At 54.7% G+C, this 26,822-nt stretch overlaps 1 protein-coding gene across 1 annotated transcript; it reads left to right on the forward strand.

Moving 5' to 3' along the window:
* On the forward strand, positions 1 to 26,682 carry KDM4A (lysine demethylase 4A). Its single transcript, XM_020975450.2, is given in 23 exon segments — positions 1 to 144; positions 1,310 to 1,485; positions 2,115 to 2,290; positions 4,943 to 5,012; positions 5,014 to 5,058; positions 9,028 to 9,221; positions 10,547 to 10,596; positions 11,013 to 11,116; positions 12,190 to 12,327; positions 13,885 to 14,108; positions 14,716 to 14,912; positions 15,286 to 15,518; positions 18,554 to 18,656; positions 21,050 to 21,231; positions 21,721 to 21,916; positions 22,486 to 22,562; positions 22,679 to 22,734; positions 23,355 to 23,463; positions 23,566 to 23,754; positions 24,369 to 24,539; positions 25,011 to 25,130; positions 25,362 to 25,454; positions 25,536 to 26,682. Coding segments are annotated over 22 exon segments (3,006 nt in total). The 5' UTR covers positions 1 to 144; positions 1,310 to 1,347; the 3' UTR covers positions 25,677 to 26,682.
* Positions 26,683 to 26,822: the final 140 nt, after the last annotated feature.

The following is a 26,822-nucleotide window of genomic DNA, read 5'->3' on the forward strand; positions in this document are numbered from 1 at the left end:
TCTGCGCGAGCAGGCGGGAGGCGGAGCTCATTGAGTGTCTGGTCGGAGGTGGTCGCGGTGGAAGGTGTGGGTCGCGTTCCGCGGTGCCCGAGGCGGCGCCAGCGCCAGGCCCGAGGTCCGCGGCGGAGCGGCGGCCACGTGCGGGTGAGCTTTCGGGACGCTGTGAGCCTGAAATGGAACCTGAGGCCTGCGCTCGGAGCTGACCATTCCCGGGTGGGGGAGGGGCGGCGGGGGCCCGCGTACGGACTGGCAGCTTCTCGGGCCAATGGGAGGTGGCGCTGCGGTCCCTCGCCTTTTCATTGATCCGTGCCTGATGCGCTCGGCCAGTGAGCGCCGGGGGGCCGTACCTAGGCTTCTTCCTGCTGCAGCCGCCGCCGCCGCCGCTGCTGCCGCTGCTCCTGCTGCTGTGGGTTGGGCCTGCCCGGGCCATGGGGGGTTTCGGGGCCGGGTTGGGCTCTTACCCTCTTGGGCAGTAAGCGGCCGCGGTCCCGGCGCCTCTGAGCCTGGCGTCCGGGGCTTGGGGACAGTGCAGTTGGCGGCCCACCCGGCAGCTGGGCCCTCCCACAACAGAACACTTTTCATCCAGTCCACAGCTTGTTTGTATATGGTTGTTTGCAGTTTGTCTCCGTTAGACTGAGATTTTCGAGTGCAGCTTGATAAATGTTTATTGACCGTCTGAGTGCATCTGGGTCGTTGAGGGTGCCTTAATGTGGCAGCTGGCCTGAATCCACTCAAAGGCTCTGTTCTAGGGAACCAGATTCTTAGCTAGATCAAGGCAGCAGACATTCATGAAGTTTGCCAGGGCCCTTTTAAACTCTTGGGAATACTTGTTCAGTTGTTTCAGTCACGTCTGACTCTGTGACCTCGTTTGTCGTTTTCTTGGCCAAGATACTGGAGTGATTTGTCATTTCCTTCTCCAACTTATTTTATAGGTGAGGAAACTGAGGCAAATAGGGCGAAATGACTTACCCAGGGTCACCCAGGCAAGTATCTGAGGCTGGATTTGAACTCAGGTCTTCATGACTCCAGGCCTGGCACTCTATCCACTGTGCCACCTAGTTGCCCTTGAGAATTACACAGAAAGGCAAAAGCCACAGTCAGCCACTGTCCTCAAGGAGCTCCAAGTCTAATGGTGGATACAACACGCAAACAAGTGGAGTCCAGCCAACCAGCATTTATTAAGCATTTGCTGTGTGCAAAGCTCTGGGGATACAAAGAAAGGCAAAGGATTTTCAAGTCCCTGCTCTTGTGGAGATCACAGTCCAATGGTGGAGACCAAGAGAGCTCAGCTTTTTCTTCCTTCCTTCAGATTCCTTGACACAGATAGAGCTAAGGAGAGAAGGCATCATGGCTTCGGAGTCAGAGAGTTTGAACCCCAGTGCCCGCATCATGACCTTCTACCCCACCATGGAGGAGTTTCGGACCTTCAGCCGCTATATTGCTTACATTGAGTCCCAAGGAGCTCATCGGGCAGGGCTGGCCAAGGTCAGTGTGCTGGGGCTACCCAGCTGTGTCGTTTTGCTTGGGGTGAGGGGAGGGTTAGGGAAGGCCAGGAAAACCCAGGTCACCTTCCTGAAAGATCTCAAGAAGGAGTAGGGTTCATTGCTGAGAGGCTTCCTTAGGAAGAGGACGGCCCCCCACTCTGAGCAGCTGGCCTCCTATGTCTAGTCATAATAATAACAACAGCAATAATAGCCTGTATTTGTATAGCACCTATTATGTGCTGGGCACTGTGCTGAGGGAGGTGCAAATACTAACCTCATTAGATTCTTGCAGCACTCCTGGGATGTAGGTACTGTGATTATCCTCATTTCACAGATGAGGAAACTGAGGTGAACAGAGTTAAGTGACTTGCCCAGGGGTCACACAGCTAGTGAGTATCAGATGGGATTTGAGCTGAGGGCTTTTTGATTCCAAGCCCAGTGTTCTAACTGCTCCCCTCCTGGCTGAGGAAACAGACATTGGGGCCCTCCTGGTCTTTGTTACCCACCTTGTGGCCTCCTTTCAGATGGTGCTCAGGCAGCTTTGACATGAGTGGCCCACGGCTGCCTTTCTTGGTGTTGGGTAGGATGGTCACAAAGCTAGAATAAGAAGACTCAGGTCTGTCCTTGCAGGTGGTTCCTCCAAAGGAGTGGAAGCCACGGTCAACCTATGACGACATCGATGACTTGGTCATCCCGGCCCCCATCCAGCAGGTGGTGACTGGGCAGTCCGGCCTCTTTACCCAGTACAACATCCAGAAGAAAGCGATGACCGTTCGGGAGTTTCGAAGGATAGCTAACAGTGATAAGTAAGGAGCATGCAGAGCGTCCCTACCGCCACCCCTTGCCGTCCCCGAGGGCGCTGCCATCCCGTGTGTGCCTGGGCAGCATCTGCTGTTTCCCCTTCTCCCACCCAGCCCCAGTCAGGGGGCTCCAAGGAGTGAAGTGTGTGACAGCCCCACCAAGCTGAGCCCCCCAAGGCTTTTCTCATCTGAGCAGCCCTTTCCTCCTGTCTTAGCTGAGGAGGATTCGGGATGGAAGCGAGCCCCCGGGTCCTCACCACTTTCTGTGATGGGGCCCCCTCTGGCTTTGAAGCATCTGTTCTCTCTTCATTGCCTTCCCTCCCTTAGGACTTGGCACCTGAGCCTTTCTCATTTTCCTTTCCCAGGTATCCATTTTGGGCTCCTCTTGCCTGATGGCCAGTAGGGTCCAAGGACTGAGGCTTTGGAGAGCCCTGCTCAAGCTCACATTTTCAGATGAGGAAACTGTCCAAGGGTACTTATTCTGCCCCGTCTAGCCTCTTTATATTTGTAGAGAGGGAATCGAGGCCCAGAGAAGTCAGGCAACTTTCCCAGGCTCTCCCAGGTAGAAGTGGCAGAGCCAGTATTTGGACCCGAGGCCCTTGGTTCCCAGTGGAACCCCCTGGCCCCGTCTCACACTGCCGTCGTCCCGTCTCATGCCGCCTCTCAGGTGATCTGCAGAAGGTGTCAGAGCCATCACTTGGGCCCAAAGCCTCTGGCTCCAAACAACCCTTTTCTCACTGTGCCTGTCCCTGTCTTCACTCCGTGCCCACCGGCTCTTGGTCTTTCCTGTGCTTCTGTTTATTTCTCTAAATCCTTCCTCAGGACCTGGTTCCACTCCAGAGCCCATGAGCTGGACTCCCAAGCTCTCTTTTCCCTGGCCCAGAATCCTGACTTTTCTCTTTTTTCATTGTTTTACCGAAGCTTGTGTTTCCATTCAGACAGATGCCTCCACCAACAGCCCCTCCTTCCTTTCCAGCCCTGCCTTCGTAGTTTGGACTTGGGGGCAATGCTCTGTGAGACTCCTTAGCTCTCCCCCTTGCTGCCCTGCAAGCACCTGGCCACGGTTCTGCCTTGCCTCTCACCTCCTGGCCTGTGGCTCCCACCTCCTCTGTAGGATGCAGTATGCATCTAAATTGGGAGGCTGCCTTGGGGACTGGGGGCAGCCTGGCTGAAGGATGCGGTCACTCCTCAACCTCAGCTGGGCCCTCCCTGCTGCAGGCTGTGACCTCACCAACCTGACCTCCCTTGAGCCTTTTCTTCTTGCCTCCCATTGCACTGACCCAGACTCCCCCCACGGCCCTGGGGCCCACTTTGCCCTGTCCATGCTGTGACCTTAGAGGTTCCATCAAACAGTCCCTCTCTTACGGAAATCCTGATTCCCATTTGGCCACCTCCTCCTGGTTGCACACCTCCAGGATCCAACTGCCTCTGATGCAGCATGCCGATTGCCACCCCTCAGGGCCAAGGTTCATGTGGTTGTGAAGATGTAGCTAACCTAGTTAGTGTAGCCAGCCTGGGCACAAGCTCCTCGGAGCTTGGCCGAGTAAGACCAGGGTATCAGGCTTGGAGCACCCAGGCCCCTGAGCTCCTGCCCTTGGCCGTCCCTCTGGGCCATGCTGTGGCTGTCAGGGTTCCAGCAAGGAAGCTGCCTTTGGCCAGGTCCTGGGCGCTCACTCCTCAGGCCTCTGTCTCTTCTGCTCCACTGAGGCAGCCTCTCCTGGCAGCGTCTGATGCCTCTGAGCTGCCATTGTGCACTCACCCTCTGGACAAAGGCTCCTTCAGGCTTTTTTTGGTTGGCTCTTCACCAGCTTCCCTGCGCGGGTCCCACAGGTCCTGCTTTGGCCTTCCGTTCCCTCTCTGTATTTGCTTGGTGGTCTCATTCCCTCTCATGTCTTCGGTGATGACCTTTCTGCACCTTCCGGATGGGCAGCTCAGCCCTTATGGCCTTGGAACCTCCAGTGCAGCCATGTTTGCCAGGTATAAGCTCCTGGGCAAAGGCCGCCATCTCTCAGTCTGAGTCCCTGGAGGCCCCATCACTTGTCTGTTCTTCCTCCCCTCCTGCCTAGATGCTGATCAGACTCCCAGCCACGCTGAGGTTTGCTCTGCAGTGTCTGTCACAACTTTACTGCAATTGCCAAGGTCAAGGCCTCATCATTTCTTGTTTGCGCTCTTAGAAAAGCTTTTGAATTGATTGTCTTCTGCCTTCCATTCTTCCCCTCTCCAGTCGATCCTTTGCTCTGCCTGCTGCCTTTTCCAGGTGTTCATTGACCATCCCTTTAATAATATATTCTCAGATTTTGTGTGTGCTCAGTGATGGTGGAGCAGGCCCATCCATCTCTGAAGGAAGTAGGCAGACTGGGGGCCTTTCAGAACAGCCCCTTTGAGGACTCTCTTTGTGAATGGGAGAAGAGCTCCTGGTGTATGGTCTGCTTCCCCCAGTTCTTCTGCCGGCACAGAATATCCTTGCCCCGAAGCATGTGCCAGGCCAGGCCAGTGCAGACGCCCTGCAGGGGCAGGGGCAGGCAGGCTCTGGACATTTGGATAGAGGCAGGAAGCAGGTTTTCCTCTGCTGCCCTTACACAGGAGACTCTGCTGATGCTGTCTTGTCATCCTGATGGTGAATGATTGAGCAGTTTGTGTCCATTTGTTTTTTCGAAGGTACTGTACCCCACGCTACAATGAATTTGAAGAACTTGAGCGAAAATACTGGAAAAATCTAACGTTCAACCCCCCCCATCTATGGTGCTGATGTGAATGGGACACTGTATGAAAAGGTAGGGCAGGGCACTGGGGAGGCAGGGAGGTTTGGTGGGTAGAAGATAGCCTTGAAGACCTGGTTTCAAGTCCTGTCCCAGACATAACTTTTGGAGACTCTCTTCTGGGTCCCATGGGCCTGAAGAGAATGGATGGAGTCGTTTGTAAGTGGCTGCTATGGGGATGGCAGCTCTTGGCATGCCCTCCTCCTGAGGGGTGTGGGGGGGCCTCCGTGTGGTACGTCCAGACTCTGGGCAAGCTGTTCTTGTCTTTGGAGCTGTGGTTCTTGTCTTAAGTAGGACTTTTTTGTCTTCCTTTGTTGGCATAGAGCCTGGCTCCTGCTGTGGTCAGCTTTTCCCCAAGGCTTGTGGATTGCTGTTTCTGTCATGGCTGGATGAGGCCCAGTCGTGGTTCCGTCGCCCCCTCTGGGCAGAATGGCCAAGAGAGTTTTGCTGAACGCTGGTTCTCTTGTCTTGCGGTGGTGCTCAGGTCACTTAGTTCTTTCTAGCTTTCCCCTGCTCTTCCAGGCTGGTGGCCTTGTCTAGAAAAGAACCCCAGAGTTGTTGATTCATCGGCAGCTCTCTGGGGGGTGGTAAGGCGAGTCTGGCGAGATTGGTGTAACCAGGTGGACTGGGATGGGCCCGGTGCTGCCTTTTGTAGGTGCTCATGGACTGTCCTTTTCATAAAATATTCTCAAATATTGCCAGAAACAGAAGTCAATCTCACCAACTGGTTGTAGGCAGACTCCTGCTTTTTGTCCTGCTTTTGAAAATTGATCCAGTGGCCCCCTTCTAACTTCACCTCCCCCCCGTTTTTCAGAGCTTCCTGGCATGCTTTCCTCTCCAGTTAGAGCTGCTTTGGGGTTCCATTCCCCAGGATCTGTGACTTAGACTTATCCAGGACACTAGGTGACTTCTTACTCTGTCTCTCAAGACATAGAATTTAAAAAACAATGAAATTGGGAAGGATGGTTGGATCAAACCAGTGTAGAAATAAGGCTTTGTGCCATAGACAGTGTGGCTGAAGTTCCTCAGAAAGAGGAGAGTTAGTGCACATTTATTAGGCACCAACTCTGTGCCCCGAGTGCCTCCCTGAGGGCTATGTGAAAGAGTCAGACAATCGTCTCTGCCCTCATGGAGCTTACAGTCTAATACAGGGTCCACAGACAAATGAATGTGTATAAACCAGCTGTGTGCAGGATAAGTCAGAAATAACTAGCAGAGGAAAGGCACTAGAATTAAGAGAGTTTGGGAAGGATTTCCTTGTGAAAGGTGGAGTTTTAGTTGGGACTTGGTGGAAGCCTGGGGAGAGAGGGCATCCCAGACCAGGGAGGGCAGCCAGAGATGGAGGGTCTTCATTCCCAGAACAGCCAGAAGGCCAGTGTCCCTGGATGGAAGTGTGGGGGGAATGCCTGGCAGCAGCAAGGGCCCGGTCGGTGTTGTGTGGTATATGTTTGTAGTGGACCCTGTCGGCGTGCTGTGGTGTTTCTCCACTGTAGTTCAGCAGCATACATTTAGGGTACTGAAAGCAGGTGGTAGGAGTGATGTAGGCTGAGCCTTGGTCAGGTGCCATTGGTGATGTGACAAGAGTGCCAGGGACTCAGGTGAAGCGTACAGTGCAGAGTTGGACTGATTTCACCGATGGGTCAAGATGAGCAGAAGAGGCCTGGGAGAAAACTGAGGGCTTACTGGTTTGGGAATGAGAGGCCACAGTGTGGACCAGGAGTGCAAAGGAATGGGAAGAAGGTCTGTCTGCTCATGTGTGAGCTCTGGCCTGTTGCCAAAGCTCTAAGCTCTTTTTGGGGGCAGGTTCATGCATCAGAGCCTCTCAGGTCAGGGCCCTGTGTCTAAGCCAGAATCAAGAAAGGGAAAGGGCTCTCGGCTTCTGTATAAGCCCTGTGGCCTGGACTCAAAGACTAGGCCACTTACTAGTTCTACAATCCTGGCACATCCCTTCATCACCTTGCGCCTCAGTTTCCTCATCTCTAAAATTGGGATGATGATGGTTATTATTAGCTGGTGCTAGAGTTGTGAGAAGCGTATGACGTAATATTTGTTAGGTGCTTAACACAGCGCCTGGCACATAGATGCTAAATAAATGCTTATTCCCTTCCCTTCCCCCTAAGAAGATACCATTAGATTTCACGCTGTTTTTTTTTAACCTCATCGTCAGCTCCAGGGCCCCACACCTGTACTGTAAAACACCAGTCCTTCCCTTTCTGGGAGGCTGCTACCTATCTTGAAAGTTGAGATGGTCCTCCAGCCTTTTAGGACTCCAGTGGGTAGGCCTGCTTGCAAGGAGAAAACCCTCAGACTTGGTAGAGACTCACTCTTTCCTCTCTGTGAAGAGTCCCTGTCACTCCAGACAAATAACTCAAGTAGGAGAGAGCGGGAGGTTGCCAGGAGGTTAGCCTCTTCCGTTTTGGGCGTGCACACGCATCATAGCTCAGAGCCTGAGGCTGATTATTCCTCATCGTGGCGGTGGCCACTGGCTAGAAGGGTCCGAGACCTGTGTTGCTTCAGGACCCCCCTGGAGCCTCAGCTTCTGGCCCCCACAAAGGACCACAGCCTTTGGCCAGAAGTCCTCCTGCTCCCAGGGTCTCATGCTCTCTTCTCAAGCAGAGTGCTCCCCCCATTATTCCTCCTCTTTCTCATTTCTGGCATCCTTACCAAAGCTCCCCCGTGTCCCTCATCCCTCATCTTTTCAGAATTTCTGCTTGATCCAGCCTTTCCTGAGAACTGTCCAGCATTTCTCCTTCTCTTCTCATCCATCTTTTTTTTTTTTTTAATTTTTAGGCAGTTGGGATTAAGTGACTTGCCCAGGGTCACACAGCTAGTAAATGTCAAGTGTTTGGTCTGAGGCTGAATTTGAACTCGGGTTCTTCTGACTCCAGGGCCGGTGCTCTATCCACTGTACCAACTAGCTGCCACCTCATCCATGTTCTTTGAAAAAGCCATTTATACTCAAGACTTCACTCTCTGACCGATACAGTCTGGCTCCCTAAAGTTTCCAATAGTCTCGTGTGTGTGTGTGTGTGTGTGTGTGTGTGTGTGTGTGTGTGTGTGTGTGTGTGCGCGCGCGCGCGCCACCTAGCTGCCCCCCAGTAGTCTCTTAATTGTCAAATCTAACAGCCTCGTTCCTGGCACATAGTAGGTGCTTAACACATGTGGAGTGGTTGGATGTTATCTCCTCCAGCTCCTGATGTCACTCTTGGCACCCCTCCTCTTCAGTACCCTTTTTATCCACGTCATGCCCGTTAATTGGGTGTCCCCTGGGTTTGATCCTGGAGCCTCTTTCTCTCTGCCCTTTCTCCCTTGGTGATCTCAGCCACTTCTACTGGAGGGGAGTGGGGGTGGTAATGGTCATTTCTATACAAATGGTTCCCAGATCTCTCAGATAACATAGCTCTAATCCTTCTCCCGAGATCCAGCCCCAGATGTCCCTGAGATACCTTAAACTCAGCCCATCTAAAACAGAGCTTGTTTTCCCTCCCCTTCCTGACTTCTGACTGCCCCAGAGTACCACCTTCTCCCAGTCCTGCCACATCCCATTCCTCAGTGTCCTCCTGTCTGATTCCCATTAAGCTGTGAGCCCCAGTGTTTGATCCAGCCTTCAGGTCTCCCTGGGCACAGTGCTCCATTGACGGTGGGTGCTTTCTCAGTGGAGGTGGCTGAAGGTTGCACTGGATGGGTCACAGGCAAGAAGTTGCCCTCTCCCCCACCTCCATTTGAGTAGACAGAGGGGCTTAGAGGCCAGCCCTCTGCTGCCTGCATGTCTCTGCAGTTTGCACTCCCACCCGCCCCGCTTCATCTAGCCTGACCAGGGGGCTTGGTGGTCTTCCCATGTGCCCTGTCTCCTGCCCGAAGCAGTCATGCTGCTGCTACCACTCACAGCCACCTGGGAATCCCATTCCCAGAGCCTGTGGGGTGGGGAGAGGTGGTACCTTCTGGACCCCCTCTCCCACTCCTGACCTGGCTTGTGGCTTGCAGCATGTAGACGAATGGAACATTGGGCGCTTGAACACCATCCTGGATGTGGTGGAGAATGAGAGCGGCATCACCATTGAGGGTGTCAACACTCCCTACCTCTACTTTGGCATGTGGAAGACCTCCTTCGCCTGGCACACGGAGGACATGGACCTGTATAGCATCAACTACCTACACTTTGGCGAGCCCAAGTCCTGGTGAGTCTGGCCTGCCCACCTGCCTGGTGTCAAGGCCCCTGGGTACCCAGAGAAACACAGGAGAGTGAGCATTGGTAGAGTTCTGGCCGAGGAGGGCGTATCCTGAAGGGTCTGCACCTGGGTTAGTTTCTCTGGAGCTTAGGGCAGTGAAGGGAGAGGAATGGGAAGAAAGGCTGGGAGAGCTGTCGTGCCGCTGGTCACTGTTTGTTCGAGTATTTGTTGGACTCTGGGCCAGGGAGCCACCAAAGATTCTGGACTGACTATTGGATTGACATAGTTGGACCTAGACATGAATAAAATGGTTTTGGCAGCACCGTGGATGGTGGGCTGGTGAGGGTGTGTGAGAGACTAGAGAGTCCAGGTCAGAGTTGGCCCAGAATGGTGTGAGAGTAGAGAGCAGGAGGCGTGTGTATAAGGGTGATGGAGCATGGGACGGGGAACCTACCTCCCCCCCCCAGATGTTCTGATGGGCATTTCTGCAGGTGTATCCACCTGTGCCTTGGATACTGGCAGGGTGGGGAAGAGGTAGGCAGTGGTTTGTCCACAGAAGTAGGGCAGCTGGGCAGAAGAAGGGCAGGTTTTGGGGGAAAGGCTAGGGCAGGGCCTAGAGCTATTGAGTATGGAAACAAAGGTTGGGGCTGATAAGAAAGGCATGGGGGAGATGGGCACAGAGGCACTGCTGAAGCCAGGGTCATGGCCAAGGTCACCAAGAGCCTTGGGGGCAGGTGACCCAGCTGTTAAGCCAAGAACAGAAGTGGGCAGGTGGCTCCTGAAAGCTGAGGGTCAGATGGCCTTGGGAGGAGGCTGAGGTCTGCTTGGGGCTGGCTGGATGACGGGGGGAGGCTGCATTGGGCCTTCTTGAGGGTCAGGTGAGATAATGGGGGTCAAGGCCCGTGCAAACCTCCACGCACTTGATGCCGTTGTGATTGAAGCCTGCCTGAGCAGCTTTCTTTTCTTTGAGACATTTGGGGGTAGACTGACCCCTCCTGGCTCAGGTTCCACTTTGGCCCAGGGCTTGGGGCTGCTGCAGGTGGCAGGTCTGTCAGCAGCCAGATGTCAGGGGAGCTTTAGGTGGCCAGAATCGTGGCTTTGCTAAGTCATTGTCTTCTGGTGGAGTGTTGCCGACAGCCCCTTGGAGTGAGTGCCCTTTGCTCCATGCTCTTTGGACTTCCTCACCTAGTTGCACCTGTCCCGGGCTTTGGGGTTGTAAGAGGCAGTGACATCTGTGGGGTTGAGGAGACAGGACCTGGCAGGGGCTGCGTGTAATGAAAGTAAGATGTGTCCATGTCCCCTGCCCCATCTGTGATACTCCTGTGGGCTTGCAGGTACTCCATTCCTCCAGAGCACGGCAAACGTCTGGAGCGGCTGGCCAAAGGTAACGTCCCCAGCCCCGCTTCCCTCCAGGAGAAGGCAGGCTGTCCTGAGAACTGAGGCCACGGAGGCATGCCTTTATCCTTTGGGTGTTTGATTCTTGGTTTGCATTGATGTATTTTTTACCAAGATGAGTAGATGGGGACTTTTCACATATGCCCGAAGCTGTATGCTGTTGAGGGGTGGAAAAGTGGCTTGTCCAGTGAGGTGGCGGGGGCTAGAGCCCACAGGAGGAGGTGTGGCCGATGCTTTCCTCTTCCTCCTCGTTCCGGGAACGTATAAGCTGAGGCTGGAAATGTGCTCAGGGGCGTCACTGACAGCGTAGGGCTGGGCTGGCTATCTGCTGTTGGGGTCCCTCCTGCCCCTCCTGGGAGCTCAGGGTGGCTAGCTGGCCCTAACCTGTCTTCCTCTCTTACATAGGTTTCTTCCCAGGAAGTGCCCAAAGCTGTGAGGCTTTTCTCCGCCATAAAATGACCTTGATTTCCCCTTCAATCCTGAAGAAGTATGGCATCCCTTTTGATAAGGTGGGTTCCCTGTTTGCTGGCTGAGGGTTTGGCTTCAGGCCTCCTGTGCATGGGCATTTGGAGGTATGAGCAGGGGTACCCTTCTTGGAGCTTAGAGTTGGCGGTCCTGCTAGATAGCCAGCTATACTTTGTGCATTTGATCAGTGTGTCTGCTTTTGTTTTTTAATTCTATTTATTTCATTAAATATTTCCCAGTTACATGTAAAAAAATTTTAAGTCATTTTAAAAAATTTTGGGTTCCATATTGTCTCTCCCTCCCAGCCCTGCCTCCCCCTTGAGAAGGTAAGAATTTGCTATTGACTATACATGTGAAGTCATGCAGAATAGATTTCCACGTTAGCCACGTTACAAAAGAAAGCAAACAGGATAAAACAATAAAAATAGAGTTAAAAAAAAGGTCTGCTTCAGGCTGCACTCAGTTCATCAGTTCTCCTGGAGGACAGAGAGCATTTTTCATCCTTTACAATTGTCTTGGGTCATTGTTTTCATCAGAGTAGCTAAGTCACTCACATGTGATCACCCTTATGGTATTGCTGTTCCTGTGGACAGTGTTGTCCTCGTTCTACTCATTTCACTTTGCATTAGTTCATATAAATCTTGCCAGGTTTTTCTGAGAGCATCCTGCTTGTCATTTCTTCTAGCACAATAATATTCCGTCACAATTGTACACCACAACTCGTTCAGCCATTCCCCAGTTAATAAGCATCCCTTCAGTCTCCAGTTGTTTGGAGTGTGGCTGCCATAGGCCTTCCCCTTACAGACTTGGGCCCTGTCTGGGCTGGGGAGGGCTCAGGATGTCCAAGGGACAGAGGGAGTATGGCCAGGGTGAGGGAGCTCCGAAAGGGCCACAGTGACTGAACGCATGTTTCTCACTCTGATCTGGAGGTAGAAATGGGGATTGAGGGAAGAGTTAAATGGAAAATCTTGAGGTGGACTGGGAAAGTGGAAAGGGGCCTTAGAGATTCACTCAGAATCCCCCAGCTGTGCAGTTGATGGCCCAAGGGCACCTCGTCAGCAGGCTTCCCTCTCCTAAGTTCTGCTTCTCCAGTTGGGCTTCTCCCTCTTGGTTTCAGGTGACCCAGGAGGCTGGAGAGTTTATGATCACCTTTCCTTATGGCTACCATGCTGGCTTCAACCATGGATTCAATTGTGCCGAGTCTACCAACTTTGCAACCCTTCGTTGGATCGAGTATGGCAAGCAGTCTGTTCTGGTAAGGCCCTGGAGGAGCCTGTGCCTGCTGGCCAGGGCTGGGGGTGAGGAGCCTCCCCCTCTGCACTGCTGAGTGCATACCTAGAGTACTTGGGCCAGTTCTAGGTGTCCAGCACAGCTTTGGGAGGACAGTGTCCAGGTCCCATGAAGAGTGGGAACACTTAGTCTGGGGGAGGAGGCTCAGGCTTGCTCTTCTTGATCCCTAAGAGGCTGAACCCTGTGCCCTGGGGGGATGTTTCTTTGGGATACTTTGAGACTTGGTGTGGAGAGCTTGGCTTAGCCCCTGGGTGGGGCAGGGGAGCTCAGAAGGATTGGCCAAGCCAGCACCTGCAGATAAAGGAGGTTTTTATCCTAGGCAGGTTGGATTAGTGACTTCTGGGATCTCTTCTAGTTCTGAGACTTTGGGATTCAGTCACTAATGCATCATTTTATATAATACACAGCCATGTCTTGGGCCAGAAGCCCAAGATCTTCATCATATGAAAAACTTTCATGGGCTTTGGGCTTCTTGGCCCTTCTATTTTGAGGCTTTTGAAGTTGAAGGTACAATTCCTGCCTTCAAGCCCACCTCAGACATTAAAACAGTGGGAAAGGGGCTGGCTGTTCTTACAACATAGGCCTTTCCCCCAGCACAAGCAAGTCTGACCTGGGTAGGAGACCCTGCCTTGGCCCAGCCCTCCATTGTGTGGCCCCTGACACGGTAGAGATACATGGGGGGGGGGCAGTTGTTCAGGCATCCTGAGGGTAGGCCCTGCTGGGGGGCCCTGGCTGCCACAGCAAGGCCAGCCTGGCAGCACCATCCTGGGGGGTGTGGAAGCACAGGGGCAGGAGCCCCACTCAGGTTTTCAGAAGAACCAGTGCCCAGAGAGAGACTGACTAGGCCCACAGATATATGCAGGTATATGGGGTCAAGGTTCTTAGGCCAGGAGGGTGCCCTCTGCACCTTGGCCCAAGCCAGGAAGTGCCCCTTTCCCATTCTGCAGTGGATCTGAGACAGACCGTGTTCCTGGCTTTTTCTTTGCTAAACAGACCAGACCTGAAAGCCGGGGGAGTCCAGACTTGCACTTAGGTGCAAAAGGCGCCTCTCCGTGGGGAAGGGCTTGGGCCGCTTTGGCTCCATCTTATCTCCGGCTTCTTGACAGCCCAGTTAGTCCTTATTAGTGTCTGTTGAGTGAGGAGGGTCCCACCCAGTACTGTGCTTTGCTTTCAGCCCCAAGGCACTCTGGGGGTTAAGGCCCTGAGCCCTTGGAGAAAGGAACACCCTGTATGGTGGGCCCCTCGGTTCTTCCTCAGATCCCATTCTAATAGCTAATTGATGTTGATTGGATAAAGGATACTGGGGTGCCAATGGCTGGGGGATGTTGTTGATAGAAGGAAGATTATTAGCTGATCAGTGATTCATATTGGGTTCTTGAGCTCATCACATTGTCTCCCAGGGGAGATCCAGGTGGACTTGCTCTTGGTGAGTGAGAGTGAACTTCCGTGGGCTCTGCGGGCAGTGGTGAGGCTAGGGCCAGCTGCGGGGACTTGGCAGCAGCCTTGTTTTTCTGTGGTGCAGTGCTCTTGCCGGAAGGATATGGTGAAGATATCCATGGACGTGTTTGTGCGCAAGTTCCAGCCTGAGCGGTACAAGCTGTGGAAGGCCGGCAAAGATGCCCCTGTCATTGACCACACTCTGCCCACCCCTGAGGCGGCAGAGTTCCACAAGGGGGAGCAGCAGGACTGCCCGGAGGAAGCCCTGGACGGCAGTGGGGACCCAGGCAGTGAGGCTGCCAGGAGAAGGTAACCAAGACCTGCTTCTGAGGGTCACAGAGCCTGTGTGTCAAGGACACGAGCAGTGGTGGGCGTTCTCTTCCTTGGGAGAGCTGGACAGACTTCTGGGACGGCCTCTGGGGAAGAGAAGGGGGCTCCTTGAGCCAACATGCCCTCTCCTAGCCTGGCTTGTTGTGTACCCAGAACCCTGCCAGGACCAGTGTCCCACTGGTGTGGGACATTGGCAGGGGGACAAGCAGATGCTTTTGGAGTGAGGCCAGCCCAGGAGGACGTGAAGCTTGGCTTGAGAATGCTGAAGGTGGAGGCTTGGACAGGGGGTCTGCTGGGAATGAACAAATAGGGAACAGATGTCATGGGAGGTCATTGGTTGTAGAGCAGGAAGCATCATGTCCCAGTGGGACTTCCTCATTGTGGCACAGAGAGGTGGTGATTTGCCTAAGGAGGGCTAGGATTAGGAATGCTCTTCCACTGTACCACTGCTTAGAATGTGAGCTCCCTGAGGCCGGGGACTTTTCGCGTTTGCATATCAGCGCTAGTTCCAGTGCTTGTTGTCGGGACAGACGGGCCTCTCCAGAGAGCCAGGGTTTCCCTAAGAAGGCGTGTGTTTCTCTGACAGTCCCACCAGGCATCGGATTGGAGCCAAGAGGCACCGGGTGTGTCTTGAGGTGCCTCAGGAGGTGAGTGAGAGCGAGGCTTTTGCCCAGAGAGAACCCTATGAGATGGATGAGGAGCAGGCAGCTGTTGCTCCTGGGAAACCTGGCTCAGACTTGGTGTCGCCACTGCGAGCTGAGAACGGCACCCTCCTTTCACCAGGTTAGACTCTTCTTTGTGCCCCACCAAGCCAGGCATGGCTCACACCCACAAGCTTAGGCAGCCTTCGACTCCCTTTGTGACTTTGCTGGCAGTTGGTGACTCACCAGCATTGTGTAGCTCCCGGTCCTGTCTGATGGGAAAAGAAGAGACACAGACATCCCACAGGCTACAGAGTAGAGGGTTGGGTGTGGCCCGTGAGATGAGGAGGGGGCCCCGGGAAGGGCTGGAGTGTCTGTCCTCGGAGCGTTTGGAGCCTGGGACAGGGTCCTGCTCCGGATACCTGTTAGCCTGATGACCGCTGCCTTGCAGCCTCACTGAGAGTGTCGGACTGGCTCTGATTTTCCTTTGAGGCTCACTGCACTCTTCCTTGCAGATTATCCGGACTGTGGGGAGGTCAGATTTGAAGAGCTCAAGAACGTTAAATTGGAAGATGAGGACGAAGAGGAGGAAGCAGCAGCCTTGGACCTCTCTCTGTCCAGCACTACAAACCAGGCCTCTAAAAAGAGCCGAGCCCGCAGTTCTGAGGCCCGGTCTCATCGAGCCCGTCGAGCACTGACTGCCCATAGCTGTGCCCAGGATGATGATTCGGAACAAGAGCTCTCTGAGGTGCTAGCTGTGGGAGAGCTGGGGGGGGGGGTGCAGGGAGGCCAGGCTGGATACAGGGGCTTTGGGAGGGCCTGCTCCAAGGCAGAAGCCTTTGGTTGGCCAAGGGTAGGGAACCTGCAGCCTCAAGGCCACATGTGGCCTTCTAGGTCCTTGGGTGAGGCTTTTTGACTGAGTCCAAGTTTTACAGAACAAATTCTTTTACTAAGGGAATTTGTTTTGTGAGGTTTGAATTTAGTCAAGGGACGGCAGTTGAGAACCAAGAGGGACGCACGTGGCAACTTCCCCACCTTTGGTTTTGGCCCATTGAGGGTCCAGTGGTATTGTGGAGAGGGTGATGGGTCTGGAGTTCTAATCCTGCCTGAGACACTTTGTAGGTGTGTGACCCTGGGCAAATCACTTAACCTCTGTTTGCCTCAGTTTCCTTAACTATAAAATGGATACCTACCTCACAGGATCATTATGAAGATCAAATGAAATAATATTTATAAAGTGCTCAGCACAGTGCCTGGCACATAGGAGACTCTTAATCAATTCTTCCTCTCTCCCTCCCTCTTTTCTTTCCTTCCTTCCTCCCCTCCCCGCCCCCACAGATGGTCCTGCCTAGTAGGTCTGGTGTTGGCCATAGTCTACCTTGATATATCATGTTAATATTACTCCGTTTTTGAGACACTGTCCACACCATGGTCCTTTTGCTAAACCAAGAAGGTTTTTAAGTCTCACTCAGGTCGTAAGATTAAGCTTAGCTAGCATTGCTGGGTGTCTGCTGAACAGCCTCCAGCACAGTGGGTGGCGTGTACGCAGAGGCCCAAGGGCCCCAGCCTGTGTGGCGCCCTCCTTGGGGCTAGCCCAGGGTCTGGCTCAGCTCAAGGCCTCCCTTGGGTTTCTGCTGCCGGCAGGCAGATCCTGCCAGGTGAGCCATGTGCTTGGGCTGGCAGTTGCCCCTTGTCTTCCTGAAGTGCTCCCAGGCTCAGGGCAGACTTTCTCCTTCACACTTAGAGATTGTGGGTGCCCAAGGGTGAGGCGACAGAGGGGCCAAAGATGGAAAGATTGGCCACCCTTAAAAACCTCAGAAGCTAATGTCAGTCAGCCAGCATTGACTAAGCTCCTTCATGAGCCTGGCACCCGTGCCTCCTGGGCTCTGCGCATCCAGATACGTAACTCGGACCATCCGTGTTGGTTTGTGGGATGCTAGAAATGACAGGGAAGGCTCCTGGAAGGAGTTGAGCCTTGAAGGGAGCTAGGGGATATAGATGGATAAATTGGAGGTGATCTACAGGGAGAAGGCACTGGCATTGAGGGGGGTTGGGAAGGGCTTCCTGTGGAAGGTGGGATGTCAGTGTGGGGCTTGAAGGAGACGAAGGGGGGGGGCATGCCAGGCAGGGCTGACAGCCAGCAACAATGCCAGGAGTCTGGAGATGGTGGGCCTTGTTTGAGAAGCAACCCAGACCAGTGTCACTGGATCACAGAGAACATGGAGTGTGGAGGAAGGAGTGGAAGGAGAGAGGCCGGCTTATGAAAGGCTTTGAATGCCAAGCTGAGGAGTTTACATTTGATCTTGGAAGTGATGGGGAGCACCTGGGATTTAAGCAGGGGTGCCCTGGTGAGATTGCTTTAGGAAGATCACTTTGACAGACTTGGTAGGAGACCAGCAGGCTATTGCACTGGTCCAGGGTTGAGGGAACAAGGGCCTGTGCCCTGGGGGCTGCCAGGATCAGAGGAGAAGGGGGGTGAGAGAAGTGAGGAGTTGAGGACGGGTTGCAAGCCTGAGTTACTGGGGAGGAGGGATGTACCCTCTGCAGTAATGGGGAGGTTGGGAAGAGGGGATGGGTTTGGGGGGAAACATAAGAAGTTCTGTTTTGGATTGCTGAGTTTAAGATGTCTATAGGACATCTAGTCTGAGATGCCTGAAAGTCGGTTCTAAGATGTAAAACTGGAGTTTAGCTGAGAAGTTAGGATAAGTCGATCTAAGAATTGTCGGAGCAGTGGTGATGATTGAATCTATGGCAGCTGAAGAAACCAGAGACGATAGAGGGAAAAGAGATAGGGCCTTAGGACAGAGCCTTGTGGGATGCCCATAGCTTGTAGGGGTGACGTAGATGAAGATCCAAGAAAGGAGAATGAGGAGCAGAATGATGAGTGGGAGGAGATTCAGGACAGGGCAGTGGCGCAGCAGCCTGGAAGGCAGAGAGTGTGCAGAGAGGGCACTTGAGTGTCAGGTGTCAGTGAGCTCAGGACAGAGGAGGATAAATCCGGAGGAGAGTCCTTTAGGTTTGCCAGTTAAGAGATCCTTGGGAACTTGAGAGGTGAGTGAATGACGAGGTCAGAAACGGAACTGTGGAGAATTCAAAGGGAGTGAGAGGAGGGAACGTGGAGGCACTGTGTACACGTCCTTCTTAAGGAGATTAGGAAAGACAGAGGATAGTAGCTAGTGAGGCTGGAAGGACTAAGTGAGGGGGTTTTGAGCACGAGGGAGGGCAACAGCCAGCAGAGGAGAGATTGAAGATCAGTGAGGGGGGGATAATGGAGGGGTGGGTCTCTCAGATCGTGTGGAACAGGATGGCTTGTGCCACTCGAGTTTACCTTGGCAAGGAGGAAGAGGCCACCTCTTCATTGGAGCCAAGAGGGGAGATGGTGACAGGTTTCTGGGTGCGTTAACCTTTGTGGGGTTAGGGATGGAGAGCATTCCCGTTGGTTTTCTTGACCCCACATTACTGCTGTATTCTTACTGGCTGAGGCATTGTGGGATGTTGCAGGCCCATAGCCGCAGGGGGCTTTTAAGAGAGATGATGTGCTCTGTGTGCAGACACTGGGGATGTGAGTGCGTCTTTCCCCTGGGGTTGGAAACAACCATCTTTATGAGAAATTGACTTTAAAAAGCTGTGCCTTTGAGTAGCAAACAACCTCAGGGACAAGCTGGCAGGACAGTCACAGGAAAGGGAAGGGCCCTTCTGGTGGGGTCTGGTGGTTCTTGTTGGGGTCTTTTCCTGCTGGGCTTGCTTAGGGCTCTGCACTAACCACTCTCGTCACTGGCCTAGGATGCAGAAGAGGAGAGTCAGAAGGCGAAGGGTCGTCGGCAGCCCTTGAGCAAGCTTCCTCGGCATCACCCACTCGTGGCCCAAGAGTGTGGCAGCGATGATGGTGAGTGCTGCCAGAAGGGGCAGGCAGATGGGCTTGTGCACTGTGCCTGGAGCCAGGTCCTGTGGGTCCTTGTACCCTGGAGCTTGTGGCAGGGAGCCTTCCCTTCAGGCCTCCTCTCGGTCCTTGGCTCCAAACAGGCGGCCCTTCCCTGCTCTTTGAACCCCCTCTGATGAGCTCCTTGCAGACACTTTTCTGGTCCCCCCCTAGGATGGGGGCTTGATCCTGTGGGTGGTTCCTTTGGCGTGACTCCTTCGAGTTGGGTGGAGACTGGGTGGCTTGAACAGGGTTGGAGATGGGGCCTGTGAAGCAGTCCTCTCCGTAAGGAGCTCAGGCTATTTCCAGTGGCCCATTGATTTACCCCTTCTTGGCCGCTGCACAAACCTTCTGGACGCATGCCCTGGCAGTGTAGCTGGGACCCAGGTGGTCAGGCCATCCTCAGCCTCCCTCCTGGTCTGCTTGCTGTCTTTGTTCTGTTCTGCCTCTGCTGACTTCACTTTGGTGAAGCTGGTCATTTCTTATAGCACATAAGGTTCCATTGCATTCAGGGGCCCCAGCTTATTTATAAGCCAGGCCATAATTTGTGGGCATCTCATTAGTTTCTGGTTCTTGCTTGGCTGAAATCGCTGCTATAAATATTTTTGTCAACAGTCAGTAATGATAGTAAGCATTTATGAAGCGCCTGCTGTGTGCCAGGCCCTGTGCTAAAGTCTGTAGATATAAAGAGAAGGAAAAGACTGTCCCTGCTCTGCTCTCAGGTAGCTTACAGTCTAACAGGGAGACCACATGCAGGCAATGCTATGCAGACCAGCTCCGTACAGGATAAATTGGAGATAATCACCAGCATTAAGGGGGGTGGAGAAAGATCAGATTTAAGTTGGGGCTTGAAGGCTGCAGCCAGGGAAGCTGCACAGGACAACTGAAGCGGAGGCCTGGAGTCTGGAGTCTTACTGGGCGTGTCTGGGAAGTCTTATTGGAGGAATAGCCCGAAGGCAGAGTCACTGGCTCACAGATTGTGAGGGGTGGAATTTTGGGGAATGTAGATTGGAAAGGTCAGGGTGAGGATAGCTTATGAAGGGCTTGGAGGGCCAAATGGAGGAGCTGGGGAGCCAGTGGAATTTATTAAGTAAGGGGGTAACATGATCAGACCTGCATTTAGGAAAACCCCTTTTGTCCTGGCTGAGTGGAGGCAGGCAGATCCCCCCCAGCAGCTTGTGCAGTGGTCCGGGGGTGAGGTGGTGAGAGTCCGAAGAGAGATGGGGGCCTACTGAGAGATGGCACTAGTTGACAGGCTCCATACTACAAAATTGTTCTCGAAATTTGAGAAAGCACTGCACCAAACTCTTAAAGAGACAGACATAGGAAGGATAAAGCAGAGGAGCATTCTTATCAGTGAAAAGCCCAAAGCCGGCATCATCTGCAGTAGGGAAGCTGTCCTAGCCAGTGCGCAAGTTCAACCAAGATCCCCCTCCTGTTGTTTGATAGAGTGCTGGAAATTCTTGCAGCCAAACCAAGGCCGAGTTCTCAGGTCCCTCAGCCTGTGGAGGGAGGCTGGAGGTGTGAGAGGAGGAGGCCCCACTGATGCTGCCCGCTGGCATCCACCCCAGCACTGAGTGACGGTGGCAGTGAGGGAGCCGGAAGAGCTCCCCGTGCCTTGCCTCCTTTTCTGAGAGAGGTTTTTTCCCCTCTACATATAAATGTGTATGTCACGTCTGAACTTTGGGGCTTTAAATAAAAGCAATATAGATGTGAAGAAAAGACATTTTTGCACTAAGACTAGAGAAAGAAAGTAAAAGCCGTTTTTTTAAAGGCAGCTACAGTGGGGCAGTGGGTAGAATGTTGGACTTGGGTCAGGAAGATCTGAGTTCAAATGTTGCCTCAGACTCTTCAGTTTCCTTATCAAAAAAGTGGAGATAATAATAGAATCCATCTCACAAGCTTGTGAAGATTGAATCAGGTGACAGAGGTAAAGTGCTTTGCAGACTTTAAAACACTATGTAAGTGCTAGCTGGTACTATCAGTAGTAGTATAAAGCTAGGCAAAGAGATAAAACTATCTCTGTTTGCGGGGAACATGTAAAGAGTGAGGTCCTGCTCAGACTGACCACAAATCCACAGAGTGCCTGGGAGTCACCTTCCTCAAGCATGCCCACAAAGTGGCTTCTGCGCCTTCTTTTCTCTTCCGGCAGTGTCTTTTATTAAGCAGCCCGTTCTGGGCACAGCAGCGTGGCGTTCTGGGCACAGCAGCGTGGTGTGCCGTGTCAGGGCTTTGATGACTAGTGGGGATTCTGGAGGTTGCACCTCGGTGGCTCTGTCTCTTGGTCCAGGGCCTGGGACTGCCTGGCAGGCCTGAGCTTCCTCCCTGCATCATCACCTTGTGGCTGATCTTGGTTGCAGAGGCTGGTGAGCAGCTGACCCCGGAAGAGGAGGCTGAAGAGACGGAGCCTTGGGCCAAGCCCCTGAGTCAGCTCTGGCAGAACCGACCCCTGAACTTCGAGGCTGAGAGGGCGTACAATGAGAGCATGGCCCAGCAGCCCCCGCACTGTGCAGTCTGTATGATTTTCCAAACCTACCAGCAGGTGAGATGTGGGACAGGTCACGCTCTAGTTGCTTCCCCAAAGACTGGGCAAGTGCCCTGTCCAGAGGCCTGTGTGGGGAAGGCTCAGAATAAATGGTGCTCACCTCAGGCCCTGCCTTCATGGATCTTAGTTGTATGGGGGGGGAGGGGGGGATGAAGGCCCAGTAATAGCCCCTCCTGCTAAAGGTCCTTCGGATGAGGTTGGGAGGAGCTGGTAGGGGCACAGGACTCAGGCCTGAATCCGCCTTGGGTTTGGGGTGAATCTGTGGATATCTTTAGTTAGACTCGTGAGCTGCCATTGAGAGGCCTGTGGGGCTCATCTAGCTGAGGCCTTGAATTCCTCCCCCTCGACAGGGTGAGGAGCGGGGTGTGATGCCGCAGGCTTCATTTCCAGGGAACCTGTTTCTTGTGTTTGATGATGTTTCTGGCAGGAGCATTCCTGGGTGCTGCCTGTATGCCCATTGGGGCCTGCTGCCTGTCTGTCTCCTAGGCCGAGGGAGGAGGCCACAACCAGAGCTGGACAGACACAGACTCAGGGAGACGCAGAACTAAGCCTCTGATTCCCGAGATGTGCTTCACCGCGACGGGGCGTAGCACTGACCTCAGCCTTTGCGCGCCCTACTTGGAGGAAGATGGCACCAGCATCCTGGTCACCTGCAAGAAATGCTGCGTCTGTGTCCACGCTAGTAAGTCCTAGGCGACCTGCGTGTCGGTGAGGGGGCTGCCCTGCTCGCCTGACGTTCAGGAGTCCACACTGACCAGTGTATCTTGAGTCCTTGCTGCGTGCCTGAGTGCTTGGCCTTTTCTGACCTGTTGCTGCCAGGGCCCTGCGCTTTCAGGCTCTCTGGGTGCTATGAAGGTCCCGTTCCTCCGGCGCTCGGCGAGGCCGTAGCTATCGGAGCTATTGGGAGAGAGGATGGGAGCGTTGTTTCCATGAAAGCGCTTGAAAACTCTGAAGGCGGGCAGGGAGAGGACGGACTGGGGGTCAAGTCCAGCACAAAGGAGCCTCCAGCCGTAGGGCAGCTTTTGGCAAGGAAGGTATCTGGGCCCCAGCCTCTTCCTGTGCCATATGGGACTAATCCTATTTTTCCACCTCTCATGAGGGTTATTGAGACACAAACAGCCAGCACCCCCTGTGTGCAGTCCTTAATGATTGACAGGACAGCTGGAAGGGCGCTCAGCAGAGGTGTGTGCATGCGTGTGGCCTGAGGGTGGGCAGGGCTTTCCCTGAGGGGCTCTGTTTGGTCTCCATTAGGCTGTTACGGAGTCTCCCCTGAGCAGGCCTCAGACGAGTGGATGTGCTCTCGGTGTTCAGCCAGTGCTTTGGAGGAGGTCAGGAGCGGCTGGGCTGGGGGGTGAGAGGCCTGGGCAGCCCCTCTGAGGGGGTGTGGGGACAGTGGCACCTCAGTGGCCACTTCTTACTTCCCATCCCCAACCCCCACCCCCAGGGTTGCTGCCTGTGCTCATTGCGAGGAGGGGCCCTGCAGAGAGCTAACGATGATCGGTGAGTACAGGCAGGCGGCCTGCCCCCCACTTCTGACGTAGCAGGCAGAGCGTGGGGAGATGAAACACTAAGGAGAGAGGGAGGGAAGGAGGGAGGGGTCACGGACCCCTGGGAAGTGATGAGGAGGAGGAGAGCACTTTGGAAGAGGAGGGCTCACTCACCGTGCTCCAGGAGAGCAGAGCCAGGGTGGATGACCAGTGGGTAGCTTTTGGCATTACCAGGCTGTGGGCATGTGGGTCAGCCTGTGGGCAGGGCCCAGGATGATATGAGCCCACCGGGCTTGTATCCTGGCAGGAGGCTTTTCTCTGCTGTAGCCATCCACCCTTTGCTGCTGGTCAGCTACCAGCCAAATCCATCCTCCCTGCCTTGTCATACCTATGAGCTTGCTTGGGGCCCATGGGTTTCTGTTGTCTGGCCACAGGCTTAAAACCTGTGTGTGATTGGGCTCCATGAGACACAGGCAGTGTCTAAGTGGGGCCAGTGAGTTTTGCTGGGTGATCTGTGGGCTAGGGCAGGGCATGAACCCTCCTGTTGGAAACGGGTGCCAGGCCAGCATAGGCTGGGGTAGAAGGTGGCTCTGGACGGCCCGGGCACAGTTGAGCTCATTGTCCTGGTGGCAGGTGGGTACACGTGATGTGTGCCATTGCGGTCCTGGAAGCCAAGTTTGTCAACATCGCTGAGCGCAGCCCAGTGGACCTGAGCAGAATCCCTCTTCTCCGCTTCAAGCTGGTAAGGGAGAGGGGCCCTTGCCCTGCTGGGCAGCACGCGCTCAGGGTTTCAGTGTAGCTGGGAGGTCACTCCTGTGATGGGGTTGCTGTCTCTCTGCTCCAGAAATGTGTCTTCTGTAAGAAGCGGAGGAAGAGGGTAGCCGGTTGCTGCGTCCAGTGCTCCCACGGCCGTTGCCCAACCTCCTTCCATGTGAGCTGCGCCCAGGCTGCCGGGGTGATGATGCAGCCGGACGACTGGCCCTTTGTGGTCTTCATCACCTGCTTTCGGCACAAGGTTCCTTCTCAGGCAGAGGTGAGGGAGGGAGGGAGGTGGCCGTTCGGAAGAGGCAGAGGAGACAGGGACTCTCCCCCTCTCACAGCAGCCCCAGGGCCTCAGGGCTGATTCTCACAGCAAGGATTCTGCTGGAAGGCTGGCGTCCCAACAAGGGCTCGCTCTGCCTTCCCTGAAGGCCTAGAGGGGAGCCTCCTTGCTAGCTTCTCAGCTGGCCCTGATTGGTTGGCAGTTGGTTTTGACGCCTCCCAGATCTCATCCTCAGCAACTGCCGGGGCCCAGTGGTCCCCACGCAGGCCCTTCAGACCCTTGAAGACAGCTAGCCTTCTCTTCTCCAGGTGAAAGGACCGCGAGTCCTCTCAGGTCTCCCCACACCTGGAGGGGTGCTGGTCGGCATTGGCTCAGGGTCGAGTTCCTTCCCATCTTGGACATTCGTCCATGGAGATGCGTGTCAGGCTCAGACAGTCTAGAAGTTAGTCCTCACCAGGGGCCAGAGTGGGCATTTGAGCTTGGAGGGTGGTGCCGTGAGGCAGTCACCTGGGAGAGCAGGTGGGCAGCGGGCTCTGTAGCCCCAGGGCTGTGGGGCCTGCCTCTGTGCCTGCTGAGGCCTGACCTGGGCTCCTGGTCTTCTTCAGCGTGCCAAGGGCGCCCTCCAGGACCTTTCTGCAGGCCAGACGGTCATCAGCAAACACAAGAATGGCCGCTTCTACCAGTGTGAGGTGGTCCAGCTCACCACGGAGACCTTCTATGAGGTCAACTTTGACGATGGCTCCTTCAGTGACAATCTCTACCCTGAGGACATTGTGGTAACTAGTGCCTGTCTCAACGAGAGCAGCCCCCTGCCTTCCCCAAGCAGCCGCCACCTCCTCCTCTCCCCTTGGGGCTGCCCTCTGCAGGCCCCCCCCCTTTCTGCTTGGCTCCCCCTTCTAGCAAGAAAGAAGCTTGGAAGTTGATCTGACGCTGTGGAAATGAGAGCAGATTGGTCCTAAGCCTTGAATCTGCAGGGGGAGCCTCTCAATGCAAAATTTGGGGGAAGAAACCCAGGGGTTTGTTGCCTGGGCTCCCCACAGCTCTCAGGACCTCTGCCTAGTGGAAGGGGCTCTCCTGGGTTCTCCCTGGGGTGACCTGGGTCAGAGGCAGTACTGGGCTTCCCTGAGCATGAAGGAGGAAGAGGAGGGCTGGCACGTGACCCTTCTCCCCAGCTCCCTCCTCTCTGGGCCAGGATACTGCCTTTCTTTTGGTCACCCTCGCTCTTCTCTCTTCCTTTGGACCTTTAGAGTCGTGACTGTCTCCAGTTGGGTCCTCCTGCTGGAGGGGAAGTGGTCCAAGTGCGATGGACAGATGGACAGATCTATGGAGCGACATTCGTAGCTTCCCATCCCATCCAGATGTACCAGGTACTGGACAGCTGGCTGGCTGGTGACCTGAGCCCTGCGAAGAAGGCTCCCTCCCTCATCGGTCTGCCTGGGGGTCCCAAGTGTGTGTGTGGGGGGTGGGGAGGACTCTCTGCCTGTCTTGCGTGTCACCAGGCAGCATCTCCTCCCCTGCAGTGGGTGCTGGGTCAGTGGGCAGCAAGGTGGGCCCAGATGAGGGCGTGCTCTGGCTGAATAGCCACACCCCCCTTGCAGGTAGAGTTTGAAGATGGCTCCCAGCTCATGGTGAAGAGAGATGACGTTTACACGCTGGATGAGGAGCTCCCCAAGAGAGTCAAGTCCCGGCTGGTGAGTGGTCTAGGGAAGCGCTGGCAGGAGGGCCCGGACCCTGGAGGGGTCTTGACTCGTATACCTCCGGTCTCCTCCTAGTCGGTGGCCTCAGACATGCGCTTCACAGAGATCTTCACAGAGAAGGACGTCAGACAGGAGAAGAAGCGGCAGCGGGTGATCAACTCCCGATACCGTGAAGATTATATTGAGCCTGCGCTCTACCGGGCCATCATGGAATAAGGGAGGGGTGCCGCGTGGACCCAGCTTGTGAAGCAGGAGCACTCCAGGGTCCGGAGCCCCCAGACATCCATGGAGCTCGAAGGAGTATTCTGAAAACTGAAGTTGTAAAAACCAAATGAACTGGCCCTTCCTCCCATGCCCCATTCCCCTCCCTGGTCCTTCTGCCACACATTGCTGTGGAGAAGGGAGGCTGAGCCCTGGGCCCTGGGCCCTGAACAGTGGTGGTGGGCCTGCGGCTAGCAGACGCCCCGCTGAAGAGTCCGGGCCCTGCTTGTGGGGACTGGGAGCTGGTGCTGTCTGCGCCCCCTGCCCCGTGGGTGTGCGCGAGCACATGTGGGGGAGAGAGAAAGCGAGCCGGCCAGATGGATGGAGCAAGGCACAGGCAGTATTACTGGTGCTTGCCCCCCTTTCTCCTTTTTATATTTATGTGTGTGTATGTTGGGTCTCTACCTGGTGCCTCTCTGGCTGTGGGGGGGGGGGGCAGAAGGAACAAAATGGGAAGAGCTGCAGCCCTGTTTAGCCAGGCAGGGGCTGAGCTGGGCACTCAGTGGGCACAGGCCCCGGAAGCCCCAGGGTCGGGGTCTCGGGATCCAGCCCCTGAGGAACCTCCTTACTTGTCTCTGGTCCCGGCCCTTTCTGGACCTGCCCTGGGGCAGGGGGATTGGGGGCTTTTGGACCAGGCTTTTTGGTACCCTGAATGGCACAGGGTGGTAGAGAGTGGAGGGTGGGGGGAGGGGAAGGGGGCATTTTAATGATGATCAGTTAGGACCACCTGCAGCAGGGGGAGGGGTGCTGTTGTGTTGGTGGGTCCACCTGTCGGCATTAACTGGTAAAGCTGTCAATCATGTAGGGGCTTGGGGGTGGGCTGAGCACTGTGGGGTGCCCATGAATTCACTGCGCAGGCCTGGCCTCTGCCAGCCCTGCCTCCCTGTGTGCAGGAGAACCAGGGGTTTGATCCTTTACCTTTTTGTTACACTCGAATGCTATAAAACCAAATTATTTTGAAGATTGGCGTATGGTGTGGTTGTTAGCCGCTGTGCGGGTTCCGTGCTCTTATGGACCCTGGGGCCAGGGGCAGGGCAGGGTCTTCCTGGTCATGCTTCTAGTTCAGCAGGTACCAAGTCCCTGGGAATATGCATCCGGGCT

Source organism: Phascolarctos cinereus, unplaced genomic scaffold (genome assembly GCF_003287225.1).
Source record: "Phascolarctos cinereus isolate Bilbo 61053 unplaced genomic scaffold, phaCin_HiC Scaffold_5;HRSCAF=322, whole genome shotgun sequence".
Lineage (NCBI taxonomy): Eukaryota > Metazoa > Chordata > Mammalia > Diprotodontia > Phascolarctidae > Phascolarctos > Phascolarctos cinereus.